Source organism: Amblyomma mixtum, chromosome 3 (assembly GCF_055824585.1).
Source record: "Amblyomma mixtum isolate Tamu chromosome 3, ASM5582458v1, whole genome shotgun sequence".
In the NCBI taxonomy this organism is placed as follows: Eukaryota; Metazoa; Arthropoda; class Arachnida; order Ixodida; family Ixodidae; genus Amblyomma; species Amblyomma mixtum.
The window spans coordinates 187,254,322-187,274,188 of NC_143014.1; the positions used below are offsets into that span (position 1 = coordinate 187,254,322).

A 19,867-nucleotide genomic window follows, 5' to 3' on the forward strand; every position below is an offset into this window, starting at 1 on the left:
TACCGGAGTACCGCCGCCGCGGTGGCCCAGTGGTTATGGTGCTCGGCTGCTGATCCGAAAGACGCGGGTTCGATCCCGGCCGCGGCGGTTGAATTTCTTTGGAGGAGAAATTCTAGAGGCCCGTGTGCTGTGTGATGTCAGTGCACGTTAAAGAACCCCAGGTGGTCGAAATTTCCGGAGCCCTCCACTACGGCGTCTCTCATAGCCTTAGTCGCTTTGGGACGTTGAACCCCATAAACCAAACCGGAGTACCGGGAGCCCTCGCGCAACCAATGCGCATGCGCAAATCGCCTTGACGGCGCCAGATGGCGTCAGGTACCAGGAAGCTGCGCGCGCTCCTACAGCATCGGAACCAAACAGCGCGTGCTAACCAACGTTGGGCGGGCTTCCGGTACTTCGGTAACGGTAACAGTGTAGACGGTATGCTAAAGGTGTCTATTATGCAGTGTCGTGAGCGGGGGCTTCTATTGTTCAGCGTATACCGATAGTGGCAGAAGGAAGCGGTGCCGCTGTCGTCGCCCGCACTTGAAGCGATGCAGCCCGCACACCGCTCCTTCCTACTGCTTCCAGCCGAGGAATGCCCCTTCTTTCACGTCTTTTGCTGATTCTCTGTTACTGATGTTTACCAAGCGGCGTAAATATCATTGTTATGCACTAGTATAGGCAAGTGGGTATGCAAGAACAGGCCAAGAGCGCAAATTATCTCATTTTAAGGCCCCAAACGCGAAGAGCAGCGGTTTGTAATTCGGCAAATAACGTTTCATAGGCTTGACTGGTCCTATAGGCTCTGGCTGTGCTAAATGTGCATTTCTGCGCTTTGATGCACATTTGATTTTAAAGGATTATATGCGCACATCAGAAACGCTTGACACAGGCGCGTTTCCCATACTTCTACCTAACCTTCTGCCTATATAGCAAGAACACTACGTTTGCAGAGCCCTAAAGAAGAAGATAGCAGATGTAGGTGCCGGGAGATATCAGGGGTAATTAAGTTTGCCACACAAGTCACGCTATTCAAACAGAGGGCAATACTACAGAAGGTGCGGTATAGGCGATGCTGACTCGAAGCTTTCGCCGAAGCAGACGAAGTTCGTCTATGTCGCCGAACTCCGCATACATATGCATCTAAATAGTTTGCGCCACATGCATTCCTGGGCTTTACTTGCTCCTGCTACGTGTTTTGAACGCCGAAAACGGCCACAAAGAAAACTTTGAGAAATTTAAAGAGAGGAAATCTCAAGAAAAATTATATTAAATAGAACAACGAAGCAAGAATGCATGCGTGCACATGATACAAAGCACAGTGCTAGAATGTCTTCTGAATCTACCGCAGAAAAAAAAAGAACCGCATTGGCATTATAAATCGATGTGAATCGCAACGAATGCCGCGTCGCGACGCGCAGGAGGGATAAAAAAAAAATCCACCAAGAACAATAAAGTTTCGGACATGACGTAAAAGCATTTTAGCACCGTTTCCTTTCGAGCTATCAATAGGCGATATGCGAAACTGCTTAGGAGTCTAGCAACACTACACATGCATCTTGTTTCGGTCGAGGTGATGCAGGGAGAGCTTGCAGACTGCGCTTCTTACAGCATACAGAGGTCGCCAGCGTTACCATATGAACACGGCAGCGCGTGAATTTCTATGTTATTAGAGGTATCTGAGGCTCGAGCAACTGAGCGTGTTTTCGATGCGGTTACTTCTGTATCCGAGTTGGAAAGAACGTGGCAACAGCATGATGTCCAGAACAAGAAGAACGTGCGTTTATTGAAGCGTACCGATTATATAGCCCGCAAGTGATAACAGGCAGCTCGCACTGCGCATGTCAGCGACAGAGACGCACCGTCATATACGTGCCTGATACATCTTTTCGCGGGAACAAACAAAAACAGTTGCAGCAACAGAGATTAGTTAAGCGCACTGATTAAATTCCTCGTCATAGCGAAGGCGTTGCGGGGCCCTCCTGTTCCGGTGCGATCTCCTTATTGCTGGTGGCTGCACGGCACCCGGAAGCGAGCTTCCCGCTGTATTGGCAGCGCACGGTGGTTCCCCAGCAGTCCTTTGTGGCCCTCCCGAGGCCTGCTATGCGAGGCAGGTACCAGGTGACGAAGGCGAGGCAGGTACCCGGGGGTTGTCGATTGGCCTACTTGTGTCGCCACCGTCGTCACTGCTCGTCTCAGCATACCGCTCTCGCGTCTCTACGAGATGTCGCCGGTTACGTCGCAGAATTCGTCCATCTTCCGTTAGAAGCTGGTACGACCTTGGAGCCGGAGCGCTTACGACCCTCGCCTTCCGGGCCCACGTTGTAGTTCCTCGCAGCCTTACCACGTCGCCTCGAGAAAGCTTCGGCAACGGTTTGCCCTGCGTTTTCTGGCGATGCTTCTCTACCTTGCTGCGCGGCACTTCTTCAAAGTCGGGAAGGTTAGCTCGCAGGCGTCTCCCTTGCAAAAGTTCCCCCGGGGATCGTCCATCTTCGAGTGGTGTTGATCGATAGGCCAGCAGGCCTTGCCAGAAATCGTCCCCGGAATCCTGGGTTTTCTTCAAGATGAGTTTGACCACCTGCACACCTTTTTCAGCCAGACCATTTGTCTGAGGGTAATGGGGACTCGAAGTCACATGTGTAAAGTCATAGTTTTGTGCAAACACGGCAAACTCGTGGCTCGAAAATTGAGGACCATTGTCCGTGCACACTTCTAGTGGCACGCCATATCTTGCGAAGATAGCGCTGAGTGCAGCAATTGTAGCCCTTGCACTAGTGTCCTGAAGTTGCTGCACCTCTGGGAAGTTAGAAAATGCATCGTAAGCAACCAGGTACGAGTCTGCAGCAAAGAAAAAAATGTCCACTCCCACCCGGTACCATGCACATCGGGGAGTTGGCCGCATGAGGAGCGGTTCTTTTGCGTGCGCGTAAGCGAATTACCTGCAAGTTGGACAGCTAGCTGCCAGAGAAACAATCTCACTGTTAAGGCCCGGCCAGAAAACAAGACGACGTGCCCTCTCTTTACATTTTTGCATGCCAAGGTGTCCCGCATGAATTCTAGACAGAATTTTCTTTCGCATGCTCTTTGGTACGACCACTTTGGAGCCTTTAAAAAGTATTCCATTAACCACAGAAAGGTTTTGTGTAAAAGGCTTGAGTTCACCCTCCACTGGTTGGCCCCTTGACAGACTTTGCACCACGGCTTGCAGACAGTCGTCGCACGCCGTTTCTCTCTGCAGTTCGCGCTGCGTCGTTGGCGTCACCATATAACCCAGGGATTCGACTGCGTGAATTTCCACTTCATCCATGCCAGTGTCTTGGCGGCTGCTGTTGCCATAAGCCGTGGATCGTGATAACATATCTGCTAGAACCAAGTTCTTGCCGGGAATGTACTGCAAACAGAAGCCATACATAAACAAGCGCAAAAAAAATCTTTGCAGTCGAGGTGGCATGTCATCGATTGCCTTTTCCGCAATTGATAAGAGTGGCTTATGGTCAGTTTCTATTAGCAGTTGTCGCCCGTAGACAAACTGATGGAACTTTTCGCAACCAAACCAAATGCCAAGGGCCTCCTTTTCAATTTGAGCATACCTCTGCTCTGCTTGTGTTAAAACACGGGACGCGTATGCCACGGGTCGCCATTCATCAGCATGACGTTGCAGAAGGGCCGCCCCTAACCCGTTCCGCGAAGCGTCGCATGTAATCTTTGTGTCCCTTCGAGCGTCAAAGATTGCGAGCACGGGAGCGGTAGTCAAAACTTGCGTTACGCTTTTCCACTCTCTAGCGTGGTTTTCAGTCCACTGAAAATCGGAGCGACATTTGACAAGATCCCTTAATAACGCCGTTCTTTCCGGCAGCCGCGGCACGAACTTCCCAAAATAGTTGAGGACACCCAGCATACGTTCAACCTCCGCTTTGCTTGTTGGTTCTGGCATGTCAATCATTGTTTTAACGAGCTGTGTGTCAGGAGATATGCCAATTCCGGTTATTATGTCACCGAGGTACTTTACTTCGGTCACATTGAACTTGCACTTCTGCGCATTGAAAGTCAACCCTGCTTTTTCGACCGCTTTCAGGACAGCTACTAGTCGGTCATCGTGCTCTTCTCTCGTTGAGCCCCACACCAGAATGTCATCAATATATACCAGCACGCCTGGCAGCCTGTCTAGAACTTGCGTCATTGTTTGGTGAAACACTTCCGGTGCAGATGATATTCCAAACGGCAACCGCAAAAATCGGCACCTCCCAAAAGGTGACGAGAAAGTACATATCTTTGATGTTTCTTCGTCTAGTGGTATCTGGTGGTACCCAGAGTTAGCATCCAAGCAACTGAAGTACTTCGCGCCCGCCAACTTAGCTTCCAAGTCTTCTCGTCTCGGGAGGGGAAAATGCTGCCTCTTAATGTGCCGATTGATCTGCCTGGGATCCAAACACACTCGCAAACCGCCATCTTTTTTCTTGACGACAACCAGTGGACTTACCCAGTCAGTAGGCTCATTCACTTTCACAATGATGGCTGCCCGACCGGTACTGCTCCAGGTTCCAGGACCATGTGATATGGCTGCTTCAAGCAACCAAGCCCTTCGAAAATATGCCTATAATTCTTGAGAGAACCATGTTTAGGAGGCGTATTTATAACATTCACGGCACGCTGAACCAGTCCCAAAGCTTCACTGGCGTCCAGTCCGAGTATAGGCTGACGACCGTTTTTCACAATGAGAAGCTTCACTACAGTGTGGGAATTTCCAACGCGTACAGTTTCCGACACTGTCCCAAAGCACGTAATAACGCCGCCGTTATATGCCCGTAGTACTGTGCTCGTCGGAGTTGGTGCTCCAGCTGGTGACAGTTTTCGATAGACTGAAAACGGTAAGAGGCTCGCTTGCGCCCCTGTGTCTATTTTGAAGGCAATTTCATGACCGCCGACTTCAGCATTTACAGTCCACTCATTCGTGCCACTTTTAATTCCTACGTCTAGTACGTCAAAGTCGTTCTCCGCAAGTGTGTCGACTTCGCTCACTTCTTTTGACTTCCTACAGCAGACAGCAAAGTGGTGAAACCTACCACACACGTAGCACCTTTTACCAAATGCTGGGCATTGCTTCGGTTTGTGCTTGCGATTACACTTTCTACACTGCCATTGCTCCCCGTCGCACTTGGGCTCTTTACTATGTGCATGCTGCAAGTCTGTGCGCCGCCTTGAAACAAAATTCACACAACTCTCTTCTTTACGCCACACCTCTTTTTGTTGTGCTACTGATTCTGCAATTTTGCACATCTCCTCCGCTTTTGCTAACGTCAATCCTTTCTCTTGAAGCATCTTCTCCCGTAATCTAGGACTGTTGGTACCAAAGACGATCTGGTCTCTTACCATTGAGTCGTGTAACGTCCCAAAGTTACATTGTGAAGCTTGCTTCTTCAGGTCACGTAAAAATTTTTCGAATGGCTCTCCTTCCGCTTGGTTCCTCGTGCGAAAAAGATACCGCTCATGCACCTCGTTGCTCACCTCTGTGCAGTAGGCGTCGAACTTTCGTATCAAGGTGCTGTAGTCATCCTTGTTCTCGCCCGACTCGAACTTAAAATTGTTGAACACATCGAGCGCCTCGTCACCGGCGATGCTCAGCAGGAGCGCAGCTTTCGAAGCCTCACTTCTCGGTTGGTCCTTGACTGCCGACGCTTGCAGGAAAATCTCAAATTTCTGCTTGAAACGCTTCCATGATGCCGAGACACTCCCTGCCAGACGCAGCGGTTCCGGTGCGACCAGCCGTTCCATGCTTCGTCCGCCGTCGGTGTAGCTAGCTCGTCTTAGCCACTTCTGACACCATGTATCCGAGTTGGAAAGAACGTGGCAACAGCATGATGTCCAGAACAAGAAGAACGTGCGTTTATTGAAGCGTACCGATTATATAGCCCGCAAGTGATAACAGGCAGCTCGCACTGCGCATGTCAGCGACAGAGACGCACCGTCATATACGTGCCTAATACAACTTCTGGCGCGGTACAGCTCTCGCGTCGTCTGCTAGACCGTACGTCATCTGCTGCGCGTCATCGTATTGGCATTTATGCCAATGTCAGGATATGGTGGGCGGCTCGATGTTTGATTGGCGCCGAAATTATAATTAATCGGGCCAACCTGCCCACCACTGCACTCTCCGTAAGTTCGGAGGGGGAGGAGCGACAAACCTCTCCACCCCGCGTGCGGAAGATGAGGTTAGACCGCTGACCGGCGATAGGGGCCACGCCTGATTAGCCGTTGACCGGAGGCATGAGGCGTATAGGCAAGTTTCTTTAGCAACCCTTTTACTTGGGTAAAAACAAGAACAAACGGCTACAAAATAAACCAAGCAATATTGCGAAAATACACAAGCGCGACGCGAACAACAAGCACAAAATCAGAAGCACACAAACAACTATTAACAATAAGAAGGAAAACAACAGGGCGAGAACTATACAACAAGGTTACACGATTAAAGCAATATACAAAAGAATAGGACGAGAACAGCGACAGAACAAAGAAAAAGAGCAGAGCGAGTGGTGAGAATCGGTGACTTAGCTGCGTAGTGGCAAGGTCCGGTCGCAGGGAGCGTCGGGCTGCGGAAGCGCGCGGTGCTGATGGGGGGGTGCGGATACGGGCGAACTTGGGCCCCGGGTTACGCGTCTTTCGGGGCCGCCGTCGCCGCGCTCTACGCGTCAGACACCGCCTAGGCTCGCTTGCCGACCACTGCCCTGGCTGACCCTACACACGTCGGCACGCACCGAAATCTCAAAACCAACTAACTCGGTCGTGATTTTCCCGCCACCGTGTTCACGTGACAAACCACAAAAAAAAAACAAATAAAAGCAAACGAATCCTCTCGGCCCCGTGCACCAACGATATACAGATGTTGAGAAGGGGGGAGAAGAAGCATGAAGAAACTGAAGGGGACGCGAAGGAAAGGTATGGTCCTAACGAGGAGGGATGTTAACTTCTCAAGGTTGGGACGGGTGCTAGGGCCTTCACCGGCCGCTTCCCGTCCCCCCCTCGTGAAAGCACTCTCTTCCCGGCGATAATCCTGAGGAGGGGGGCGGCGTAGTCTTGATCCCCCCAGCGTCGCGAGGGGTCAATGCCCACGCGGGGGGAGGCAAAGTCATCGCCGCTGCGTCGCGACATGCCCGCATACTACCGGCGCCGTGGCCAGCCGTGGCCACTTTGGTCGGAGAAGAAAGAAAAATAAAGCATGCGCGCACTTTGTGACACAACCCCCACGAAAAGAATGTTATTCTTAATAACATTTCAAAATCAAAAATACACAAATGTCGTGCATGCACAAATGCGTCTTGCCGAGCAAGCAAACGAAGATGAATTAACGCGCACTTCACTGTTAGGAGCGCGCACCAGTTCTTCGTCGCACAACGTTTCCCACGATGGCTCGCACAGTCGCGCACTGCACACTTCACGCAGTCACGTCACATTCACTGCAGACTGTTCCACACAGCACTTGGAATTGAAACAGTTCAACACGGCACACAACATCCGCAGATTTTGCGTTGCCAAACATTCCAAGCACAACAAAAGGTCCACGACAGACAAAGGGGAAAAAACAGAAAATACTAACTTACTAACTAAGGGGGAAACTGAGCCGCCGTAGCGCGCATGTCGTTCCCTCCATGCCGATTCACGCCCGGCTGAGGTAGTCTGCGCCGACGTTATCTTTTCCCTTAATGCTCTTGACTCCGAAGTCGTACTCCTGTAGGAGCAGCGCCCAGCGAAGCAGCCGTGAATTCATGAATTGAGCCTCGTTCAGATATTTGAGGGGCTGATGATCAGTCTGGACGGTGAACCGTTTGCCGTATAAATAGAAGTTGAAGCGCTTGATCGCCCAAACAATGGCCAAGCACTCCTTTTCAACTGCTGCGTATGCCCTCTCTCTTGGAAGTAGCTTCCGACTCGCGTAGGCGACGGGGTGCAGAAGTCCGCCCCCCTCCTGCAGGAGTACCGCGCCAACCCCTTGATCTGAGGCGTCGGTACGCAGTACAAATGGCTTGCCGAAGTCCGCAACCTGCAGGATGGGGGCTTCTGAGAGCAATCGCTTCAAGCTGTTAAAGGCTTGTTCTTCTTCCCCTCCCCACCTAACGCTGTTCGGCGCGAGCTTCCTGGTCAAGTCTGTCAGAGGGGCGGCAACAGTTGCGTAATTCGGGATGAATTCGCGGTAGTATCCTGCTAGGCCCAAAAATGCTCGCACTTGGCGCTTGGTCATCGGTCGGGGGGCCTGGCGGATCCTTTCTAAGGTTGATTCCATGGGGCCAAGGGTCCCCTTTCCAATCGTGTGGCCCAGGAAACACAGCTGATCGACGCCGAGTTCGCATTTCTTCGGGTGCACTGTCATCCCGGACTCCCGGATTCGCGTGAGAACCTGCTCCAGTGCCCTTAGATGGTCCTCCCATGACTCGGTCGCCACGAGCAGGTCGTCGTAGTAATGATAGACGTTGTCTATCCCGTCTAGAAGCTTCCTCATCAGCTTCGCGAAGACGGCTGGGGCGGTCTTGATGCCGAAAGGCATGCTCCTAAATTGGTAGAGGCCACTGGGAGCCGAAAACGCCGTCTTTTCTCTTGATTTGTCTTCCAGAGGGACTTGCCAATAGCCCTTTGCGAGATCCATCTTGGAGAAGAACTTTCTTCCTCCCACCTCAGCTATGAGGCAGTCGGCGCGGGGGATGGGTTCGGCGTCGGCGACCAGTACATCATTTAACCTTCTGAAGTCTACGCAAAAGCGGTTCGAACCGTCGGGCTTCTTTATAAGGACGGTTGGCGCATTATACGGTGAGCGCGACTTCTCGATCACGCCCATCTGCATCATCGAGGCCACCTCCCTCTCAACTTCCTGACGCACAGCGAAGGGAAGCGGGTACTGTTTGACCTGGATGGGCCTGTTGGTGGTTGTCGTCAAACTGCACACGGCCCACGTGGTGTACCCTGGCCGCTCGGAAAACAGCTCCTGGTATCGGGCTATTAGGGACCGCAGCTCCTCTGCCTGTGGTCGGGTCAGTTTCTCGGACGCCGCGACATCGTGGTAGTCGGCTTGTTCACCTACAGGCCACACCAGCGCCCCTTCCTCGATATCGGATGCTACCGCCGCGACCACCGGCACGTGGGAGTCGGTTTCCGGGACCCGGCTGAAGTACCTCTTCAGCATATTGGCATGAAATGTTTTCGGGTTTCCCTCCACGTCTACGACGTAGTCGACTTCCCCCTTCTTTCCCTTAACCACATAGGGACCCTTCCATTTCATTGTGAGCTTGTTGTGCTCGGTTGGTAGCAGTAGAAGCACCTGGTCTCCAATCTGTAGTGCCCTCGATTTGGCCCCGCGGTCGTAATACCGCTTGTACCGCTCGCCTGCTTCTTCTAGCGCTTCATGTGCCATTTTACAGGTCGTTTCGAGCTTCTCCCGCAGGTCAATCACATACTGGTAGGCTGTCTTGGTCTCCTCTTCCAGTTTCTCCCCGGTCCATAATTCCTTCAGTATGGAGAGGGGGCCTCGCACGTTCCGCCCGTACAAAAGTTCGAAAGGGGAGAACCCCGTGCTGGCCTGGGGTACCTCCCTGTAGGCGAACAAAAGAGGCTCGATGAACCGGTCCCAGTCCTTAGGCTGTTCGGTGCACATGCGGCGGAGCATCTTCTTTAGCGTCCCGTTCAGCTTTTCAACGAGGCCGTTCGCCATTGGGTGGTACGGCGAGGTGGTCTGCAGGCGAAGGGACAGCAGACGGCCGACTTCTGTCATGAGTTCCGAGGTGAAATTCGACCCTCGGTCACTCAGCATCTCTTCGGGCACACCAACTCGGGCAAAAATTTGCAAGAGAGCCTCGGCCACCCGCTCCGTCTCGATACTGGGCAGGGCGACGGCCTCTGGGAACCGCGTCGCATAGTCGACTAGCGTCATAATGTACCGATTCCCCTTCCGAGTCGTGGGCTTGAGGGGTCCAATAATATCGATGGCCACCCTGCGAAACGGCGTGTCAACGAGAGGCATTTTCTCTAGGGGTACCTTTTTGACGGATCCCCGTGGCGCGGTCTTCTGGCAACTGTCGCACGACGTCACAAACCGATCGGCGTCACTGTGCACGCCGGGCCAGAAGAAGTCAGCCAGAATTCGGTCACACGTCTTTTTGCGCCCCAAATGACCTGCCATCAGTCCGCAGTGCGCGAGGCGGAGAACTTTGCTCCGATGTTGAGAGGGGACAACCAGCTGTAAAGTAAGCGAGCCTGACTCTGGCATGAACTGGCGGTAGAGCAGGTCATTCCTTAGCAGAAAGGTGTACGAGCCTCCTCCCTTGCACTGGATTATTCTCTCCCCCCTCTGCATCTGGAAACAACGTCGGAGGGTCTCGTCCCCTTGTTGTTCTCGGCTCATCTGCGACGGTGTGACTCCCGCAATAGCGGTTGGTACGCGTAGCTTGCGGAACGTCTCCGACGAGTGCTGCCTGGACTGTTGACGGGTGGTCACGGCCGCCGCGGGTGCGGGCTCTTCCGGGGCACTTGGCTGCCCCGGTACGGGATCCGATGTACCCGTTTCGTTCCCCTCGGTGCTCGGGGCGGTACCGCTCCAAGTCGCGTCTGGCTCGGACGGATGCCTGGCGCCGTCGATATTCCCAAGAATGAGGTCGAACAGCGGCGAGTCCATACATCCGGCCAGCACCTCTCCCCTATAGTAGGGTGTGTCAACCTGGATTCGTGCCTCGGGTAGCCTTCTGACCGAGCGGTCCACCAGGTAAACGGCTCGGTTCCGGCCAGTAAGTTGGGACTTTGTGACAAGGTCTCGGTTGACAATAACAATGTTACAGCCGGTGTCCCTCAATACTTTTATCTTCTGCCCGGCGATGCGACCTTCAACTACGGGAAGGGTACCGGACGTTTGGGCCCTGCCGAGGTTCACCACCGGCACGAACTGACCATCCTTCAGCTCTAAATAGCCGTTCTGAATGCAGGCCGACACGTCCTTTGCTCCAGGGAGTGCCCTGTTGCCCTGCTCAGAATTTCTCCGGTTCTCCTTGCACTGCGCCGCGGCGTGCCCCGATCGCCCGCAAATGTAGCAGCGAAGCGCGGATGGTACGGACGCTGATGGCGGCCTTCCCTGTTGGCCCTTGCGGCCAGCATCCGAAGATTTGTCCACGGACCGAGCCTCACGCTTCGGTTCGCGCCTGCCAAAGTAAGTGGCCCCCCTGGCACTCACATAGTTGTCAGCCCTTTGCAGCAGTTCCTTCGTATCGGCTGCCGTTTTCTCTTTTAGAAAAGTAGCCATCGAAGGCGTGCAGTTCTCTAGAAACTGCTCCGTTAAAAGAAGGCTCTTGATACCCTCGTAGGTCTTCTCGGAAGCGGAGAGTTGTACCCACCTCTCCCAGTAATTCTCCAGTCGGGTGAAGAATTGGGACGGGGTTTCGTGTTCGTGGGGCGCTTCTGCCCTGAACTTCTGTCGGAACCCCTCCTCCGTCAAGTTGTAACGTAGCAGGAGAGCTCGCTTGACTTTATCGTAGTCCCCCGCGTCCGATCCAGGCATCCGGCCGAAAACGCTCAATGCCTCTCCCGTCAGGCAGGTGCTCAGGGCCGTAGCCCATTGCTCTCGTGGCCACTTCTGCGCCTCTGCGACCCGCTCAAATCTTGTCAGGTAGGCGTCCAAGTCGTCCGTTTTATCGTTAAACGGCGCCATCATCTTATGTGGACTAACACCTGAGAAACGCGATGTCGCTTCGCTTCCATTTGCAGCAGAATCCGAACTCGCGCTCACGCTACCCTCGCTTCTAGCGCGGAGAACTTGCAGCTCCGTGTTCATTTCTAGCAGCCGACGAGCAGAGCGCGCTTTGTCCATTTCATCCTCTTCCTTCAAGTACTCGCGCTGCTTCGCGCGCTCGTCTCTGAGGAAATCCTGAAGGGCTAACCCCTCTAAGCCTAGTTGCCTCCCGAAAGCAATTATCTTCTCCAAATCTGCCATTGCACAGACGTTTTAGCTTTCAGTTCTCGTAATGCCTGAGATATTACTTGAACGCTATGCCTCGCGGTCAAGGCCAATCGTGGTCAGCAAGTCCTGTCGTGGACGCCAATTGTCAGGATATGGTGGGCGGCTCGATGTTTGATTGGCGCCGAAATTATAATTAATCGGGCCAACCTGCCCACCACTGCACTCTCCGTAAGTTCGGAGGGGGAGGAGCGACAAACCTCTCCACCCCGCGTGCGGAAGATGAGGTTAGACCGCTGACCGGCGATAGGGGCCACGCCTGATTAGCCGTTGACCGGAGGCATGAGGCGTATAGGCAAGTTTCTTTAGCAACCCTTTTACTTGGGTAAGAACAAGAACAAACGGCTACAAAGTAAACCAAGCAATATTGCGAAAATACACAAGCGCGACGCGAACAACAAGCACAAAATCAGAAGCACACAAACAACTATTAACAATAAGAAGGAAAACAACAGGGCGAGAACTATACAACAAGGTTACACGATTAAAGCAATATACAAAAGAATAGGACGAGAACAGCGACAGAACAAAGAAAAAGAGCAGAGCGAGTGGTGAGAATCGGTGACTTAGCTGCGTAGTGGCAAGGTCCGGTCGCAGGGAGCGTCGGGCTGCGGAAGCGCGCGGTGCTGATGGGGGGGTGCGGATACGGGCGAACTTGGGCCCCGGGTTACGCGTCTTTCGGGGCCGCCGTCGCCGCGCTCTACGCGTCAGACACCGCCTAGGCTCGCTTGCCGACCACTGCCCTGGCTGACCCTACACACGTCGGCACGCACCGAAATCTCAAAACCAACTAACTCGGTCGTGATTTTCCCGCCACCGTGTTCACGTGACAAACCACAAAAAAAAAAACAAATAAAAGCAAACGAATCCTCTCGGCCCCGTGCACCAACGATATACAGATGTTGAGAAGGGGGGAGAAGAAGCATGAAGAAACTGAAGGGGACGCGAAGGAAAGGTATGGTCCTAACGAGGAGGGATGTTAACTTCTCAAGGTTGGGACGGGTGCTAGGGCCTTCACCGGCCGCTTCCCGTCCCCCCCTCGTGAAAGCACTCTCTTCCCGGCGATAATCCTGAGGAGGGGGGCGGCGTAGTCTTGATCCCCCCAGCGTCGCGAGGGGTCAATGCCCACGCGGGGGGAGGCAAAGTCATCGCCGCTGCGTCGCGACATGCCCGCATACTACCGGCGCCGTGGCCAGCCGTGGCCACTTTGGTCGGAGAAGAAAGAAGAAAAATAAAGCATGCGCGCACTTTGTGACAGCCAATAAATGCCAGGCACGAGCGAAACCTGTCAGCTATAGCTTCAAGATAGCGATAGGAGCACAGTCAGTCTCATCGCATGAAGAAAAGATAGTCGTAATGAATTAATGTTGTCATAGCCCACATTAAACACAAAACTTTTGCCTTGGAATGCCTGTGTATTCTCTTTAAAAAGGCGCACTGCGCATGCGTGCAAAGTTCCCGCGCTCCTGCGTGCAGAGTAACGGTAATCGGCACTATGTGGTTCCCAATGCACCAGCTTTGTCGCTTCCCAAGTTGCAACCATTCTGCTTGGACTAAGGACCGGAATGTGGTGCCTTTAATTTATGAAGAAACGCTGAAATGGTTCTCTGACGACAAGCTGCCATCGGCCCGGCAAGAAAAGAAATCGTACTGCTTTGCAGTCGAGGCATACTGCTCGCCCTGATCCCTCAGGACCAACAGCTGCGATTCTGGGTAAGCATAAACATTTCAGCGGGCATGACTGTAGCGCAAAATAGCTGAGCGCTGAAGCTCTTATCACTTAGATATATGCCCAGATAACTTTCAACATGATATGCTTGATCGTCTTCAGGTGCCGAATGTTATTATATCACGATCTACTTTATAGGCTGATATAGAGTGCGGTGCAAATAATGTTGTCATAGTGATGCAGGATCCTCTTGGCTTCATTATTTTGATATGCTCGCGAAGCTTTCGGAGATTTCGTTAAAGGTGAAACAAGTCCCTTGAACTGAGTGGCCCATGTTATATGTAGCTGGACAATCGCAGAATAAGTAATTACTCACTGTATTTCAAAAATATGCTTCCAAAAAGCTACTTAAAGGTGTTTTCTCTATGTTGCCAAAGATGAACAAAGGTTTAGCTGGCGATTCCTCTTGTTTTTTTTATTTAGTTAGTAATCATATGCTCAGAGCGAAACCTAAAGTCACTTTCGTATTAATTTTTGGTGCACCTTTAAGGCGATGCTTTTTTGTTATCCTTGCAGCCTTGGCCTCCACTATGTACGGTGCACTTGCTTCTGGAGCCAGAAAAAAGCTGGTCAATCCTACAATGTTTTCCTTACATTTTAAAGTGGAAATGAAGTGCCTGTTGACACTGCGTGCGAGTGTCCAGCAGGAAGCAGTGGAGCTTGCAGCCATATATTGGTATCTTGACGTCTTCTTATTCTTTTAAAAGAGCAGGGGTTCAAAGAGGCTCCACCAGAACTTGCTTGCACTGAACTTCCACAACAATGGAGGCGCCCAAGGCAACACGGCATTAAGCCAGCCAGTGTTTTAGACGTCGACTGGCGAAGCCCACGTTAGGGTGGCCTGTACCTGCCAGTGCCAGCACGTACCTTTTATGCACGTCGAAACATTGTGGAGGAAACCGAGCAGGTGACAGCAATACGAGGCCTGGGAAGCAAGCTGGGAAGTCTCTCAAATAGCCATTTTGCAGCTGTTCTGCTCGCAGTGACGACACCCTCGAAAGAGACCAAGATGGGTCTAGCACACATGGCTCACCGATGACACCAGCAAGCCAAGAAGTGCCATGGCCCATGGGTTAAAAACGTTGCTATCCAACACGATAACTACAGGAGGAGGGGCCATTTGTCCTGTCCCCAAACTACTACTTTTTTCTGGTGCTTCTGAGGACACATTGTGTGATGCGTTCACTCCTGATGAGCACCGTATACTGACAGTAAGCTTACGAATGGCTAATTTTGCTTTTTAATTCTTCTAACTTCTTTTGAGGTTTTGAGTAACCACCACACAAAACTCAAAAGTTCTCATTGCTGCCCATAGTACACCTTATGTCAGTGTGCATGCCCGGTAATAGCCGTCCAGTAATGCAGCAAAGTTCTAAAGCATACGCCCTTCAGGGAGGGGGGGGGGGGGGAAGCAGCTACGAAATGGGAATGTAAGTTCATGAGGAACATCTGTGACGTGTCCATACAACTGCTTAGAAAATGAAGCCAGAGGTAATTTACTGAACAAAGGGTAAGAACTAGGCAGATGCGCTGTCGAGAACGACACATCTCCCCCTTGAAAGGCACCTGAGCAACAGGAAAGGCAACAGCGTAACGGTAACACCTAATGTATGGCTATATACATAAGTCGGCATTAGTATTGTGCTTTAATGAGAAGATGATGAAGAAAAGCCTGTTGTCGGGCATGCCAAGCAATAGTTCAAGTGGCTCTAAAAGTGCTTTACTGCAGCATTTGTGTTGTGCAGTCATGTTCTTGAACTGCAGTTGTGACAAAGTGATGGTGCTTGGATGTAAAAACACTCAGCATATTGCATGTTGACCTAACTGGAGGAGTTTAGTGTAGCAAATGCTTTGGCATGTGCTGAACTCATTCAAGCCAAGTTATCAGTGTTAACTGGAGATTTGGAAGAGGCCTTAGTCCTGCGGTGAACATAGTTAGGCTGATGATGTTTGATACATTCATTAGAGACAGTGTTGGCTACAATTGGCACTTTGTACCAGTGCAAAGCCAGAAGAAATTACAAGATTTGTTGAAGGTTCCAGAGGGTGCAGTAGGTGGAAACTTTGTGAACATGATGGTTTGACAGCAGAGTCATGCAAAAAATGCTTCAAATGTTTCTTTTATCTCAGGAGCTCCATCTGCTGAAGAAGCACGGCAAATAGAGGCCAACATAAGGCAACATTCGCACAGCTAGGAATGGCACTCTGCCCGGAAATACCGACTGACAGCTTCCTCATTTGGTAAAGCAATGAAGCGAAAAGAATGGACTGAGAAGGGACTACAAAGTCTTTTTCAACCAAAGGACCTTTCAAGAGTGCGCGCAATTCATTGTGGCACGAAAAATGAGTCAGTTGCATCAGAACGGTATGCAATTGTCATGAAAAGTGTGGGACACAATGTACTGGTGCAGCACTGTGGCCTCATCATTGACCCAAACTCACCAAGGTCGCCTGACAGGCTTGTGTTTGACCCAGAAGAAATGAATTATGGTGTCTTAGAGATAAAGTGTCCCTATTCTCTGAAAGACAGTGATGCTAGTTTTGTGCCTACCAAGAGCTTCTTTATTACATTAGAGAATGAAGTCCCACGTCTCAAAAGGGACGAGGAATATTAGTATCAGGCGCTAGGATAGATGGCCCTGACCAAGGTGTCTGTGGGATAATCTTGTTCTTTACTCTGAGAACTGGATAGCAGTCTAGCGGATTCCTTTTGATAAGGAGGAGTGGGCAAATCTTGAAGTGACATTGGAAAACTTCTTTTTCACAACTGCACTGCCTTACTTTGCCAACCAGCAGACCTCAACCACTACAATTTAGCCATGTGATGAACCACTGGCTAAACGGATGGTCCCTTTGGTTGCATGTGGCCATGTTTTAGGCCGTAAATCTGTTGTCTTCATTTTTTAGTACAAAAACAAGGATAACTTTTTGCTTTGAATTAGTTGCTTTATGCAAAGTGCATTTACGAGGGCGTATCATTTATATTTTTTTAACAGATTCGTCAATAACATTACGCAGGTAGTTGAGCTGCACAGAGCCATCATGCTTAATATATGCATGAATTAATTGTGATGACCTGATGTACCGTTTGAGCCGGAATTATGTAGCAGGAGAAAATATTCATCATGCAAACGAAGACAATCTTTTGTTTCATTGATTCAGTATGAGCAGGATTCATATAGGTGTGACATGTCGCTCTCTTAATGGCAGTTGGTGCCAACCTCATTTTGTTTTAAGTAGTACATGTTGCTGACCCTACCGACTTTATTTTGTGTTTTGACACTACATCAATTTGCATCGCCCATTCATATAGCTTGTCATGGTGGTTGCAATAGCTATTGCAAAAAGCAGGCAACAGCTCGGCATTAGCTCACTCTTGTACAAAGGCAATCAGAGTGCGCTCAAGAAGCAGAGTTGGTTTGTTTGAACAGTGAACATATGTGGGACTTCATAGCATGATGTCTGCAAATATATACCTCTTCAGGTGTGTTTTTGCAAAGTCTTAAGCAATTTTCCGGTTGGTATTGGTAATGCAGTCATGACTGTGTCTGTTTTTGCCACTTATTCAAAAATATAAATGATGTGCTAGTGGAGGTAGTGCTTGCTTGAATTTTCTTTTGGAAAAGTAAAAAACGGCAACAGTTTCCTGAAGGTCAGAAACATGTTAGACATGAGACAATCCAACGCTGCATGCAGAGTGTAATACTCATTTCTTATTTTAATAACGGCAGCAAACTTTTATCAGCACTGCACTTCAGCACGAGTATAATTTTACAAAAATGGTAGAATGTGCGTCCAATGTGTGAAATATGCCTGGCCATGGGCACATGACAGTACTTGAACTTCTCTAACATCACATAAAGGACTTGCAACACTATGAAGGCAATCCAAAACGTCTCACTCAGCACTTCAAATTATGACCACGGCGGAAACTACAGATGCGTGAACATACAACAAAGGTCACTGCAAACAACAGACCAGTAGCAGGAAAGCAAGCTAGTGGCTTTACAGTGAATGGCTGCCATTCTTTCCCTGCACAAAAAAAATCTTTGCCTAACGCAACCTTTGGAACAAGATATATTTCATATAGAAATTTCCCAGCCCACGTCGGCACTCCATGTGTGATGGCAAACGCACTCACAACAGGAAATGGAAGCTTAAAAAAGCATGAAAATTGGTTTTGAGGAAAGGAAACGGCGCAGTAACTGTCTCACATATCTCGGGGGACACCCGAACCGCGCTGTAAGGGAAGGGTTAAAGGCGGGAGTTAAAGAAGAACGAAAGAAAGAGGTGCCGTAGTGGAGGTCTCCGGAATAATTTCGATAATTGTGCAAAATTACCATCCCACACGGCGCATTCCCCTAATCTGGACGCCTGCTCATACCTCCCTTGCTGGTAATGAGGCGGCTCATAACCTAGCTCGAGAACTGTCCCGCCGAGCTAGGTCGTGCAGCCCGCCCGCTCTATACTCCGACAAGGACAGGTTGTTTTCATACTGAGAAACCCTGCAGCACTACAGGCTTGCAAGACTCAGATTCGCCACCGCAGATAAAATGATCTCCAAACAACAGGCCAAAGCCTGGCGTAAGCTTCAAACTAACACCTATTCAAATCCCCAATTGTGTAGCTTCTATTCGGAAGGACTCTACTCAGACAAATGCGAACATTGTGATAGCAAAGCCGATCTAAATGATATGATCTGGAACTGCCCGCAGTCCCTAATCGTGAGTCACTTCATTACCGACTCCGATCATTGGGGCGCTTTAATGCTCAGCCCCGAGCCGGGGACACAGATCAAGCTGGCTGAAGACGCCGCCGCTGCCCAAGGGATAGCGGCCGTCGTTTAAGCGGGGAGCGACTTCGGGTTGCTCGTCTATATCCGCTGGAAATAAAGTTTCACCACCACCACCACCTGGGGATTTTTAACGTGCACTGACATCGCACACCATACGGGCGCATTTTGCGTTTCGCTTCCATCGAAACGCGGCCGCCGCGGTCGGGTTCGAACCTGGATTCGAACCCGAGTTCGAACGAGGGCACTCCGGCTCAATAGACGAGCGCTTTAACCACTGCGCCACAGTGGCGGGTGGATACTTATCCACATTCTGCTGTCAAACATTAATGAAAAATGCTGAAGTAGTAATCCTTGGTGCAACATGCTGTATTTACTCACACAATAAATGATGTTCTTTTTTTTCCCAAACATCGAAGAAAATTTGAGGTGTGAGATGTTTGCGTGGCATGTATAACAATCAGAAACAATTTGAAGTGGTAAGAGTGAGGAAGAAAAGTGGGCTACTGGAATAAATAATGCCTCCAGTATGAATATTCAGTATTAAAAAACAACATTCCTTAGCATGGTTTTCATGGCAGAGACTAGTAAACTTTTTTCTTAAGCCCGGACATATAACTCACACAGTGACTCATAATGCTGTGTGAATATACTGGACTTCATTTTAACAATACTCTAAAGTATTCAGCACGAGGCCTAACCGCAACAAGTTTTTACATCCTTAATATGACAGATCTAACTGCTGCCCTGACGTGGTTTCTTCTGCTCGTTGCATTCTTCGCATAACATTATTTTTGGCTGCTGTGTGAGATATAGTAGTCTTTACATTGGGCAGAAGGCACGCCATATATTTGCGTACTTGTTTCGGCATTAAAAAAAGGCACTAGCTAGGATTCACTATTATTAGCAGCAGACAGGGCATCAAGATAATGGGGTGCGTACATTACGCGAGGGAAAAAAATCTGGACTCTTTTTTTACAGCCAAAAGAAGGATGTTTTCCTATGCGACCGCATCCATGATGTGAATAAATACGGTCTTAAGTCACTATCATTATCAGTGACTCTGTTGACACTGGTAGCGTTACTCAGAGGACTCTGAAAATTAGTTAGGATTGCACGCACAGTCAAAATGTGATTAATTACGGGAGCGAGTACGAGTGGTATGGGCCGATCAAAATGTGAAATGACTTGATTCTCCTTATTCTTCGTTCCACATGTATCCTCAGAGAGGCAATCTCCTTTTTTTACTGCTACGTTAGGTTACAGCAAAGATGCTTTTTTGGGGCAGTTCCTTCGTTTCCTGAATAATATGAACAAAGTTCTTTCTCACGAAGGTTTATCGAAAGCGATGAGGGGGCTATAGAAATGCAGCTAGGTT

At 50.2% G+C, this 19,867-nt stretch overlaps 1 protein-coding gene and 2 pseudogenes across 1 annotated transcript; 1 reads left to right on the forward strand and 2 right to left on the reverse strand.

Moving 5' to 3' along the window:
• Nucleotides 1–1,912: 1,912 nt before the first annotated feature.
• LOC149353005 (uncharacterized) lies at nucleotides 1,913–2,884 on the reverse strand (annotated as a pseudogene).
• Nucleotides 2,885–7,636: 4,752 nt separating this feature from the next.
• LOC149353006 (uncharacterized) lies at nucleotides 7,637–11,662 on the reverse strand. The gene has a single exon (XM_089575754.1). It carries the CDS (start codon nucleotides 11,660–11,662, stop codon nucleotides 7,637–7,639), a length of 4,026 nt encoding a protein of 1,341 aa, XP_089431880.1.
• A 1,801-nt stretch (nucleotides 11,663–13,463) lies between these two features.
• LOC149353007 (uncharacterized) lies at nucleotides 13,464–14,736 on the forward strand (annotated as a pseudogene).
• The last annotated feature ends 5,131 nt before the right edge of the window (nucleotides 14,737–19,867 follow it).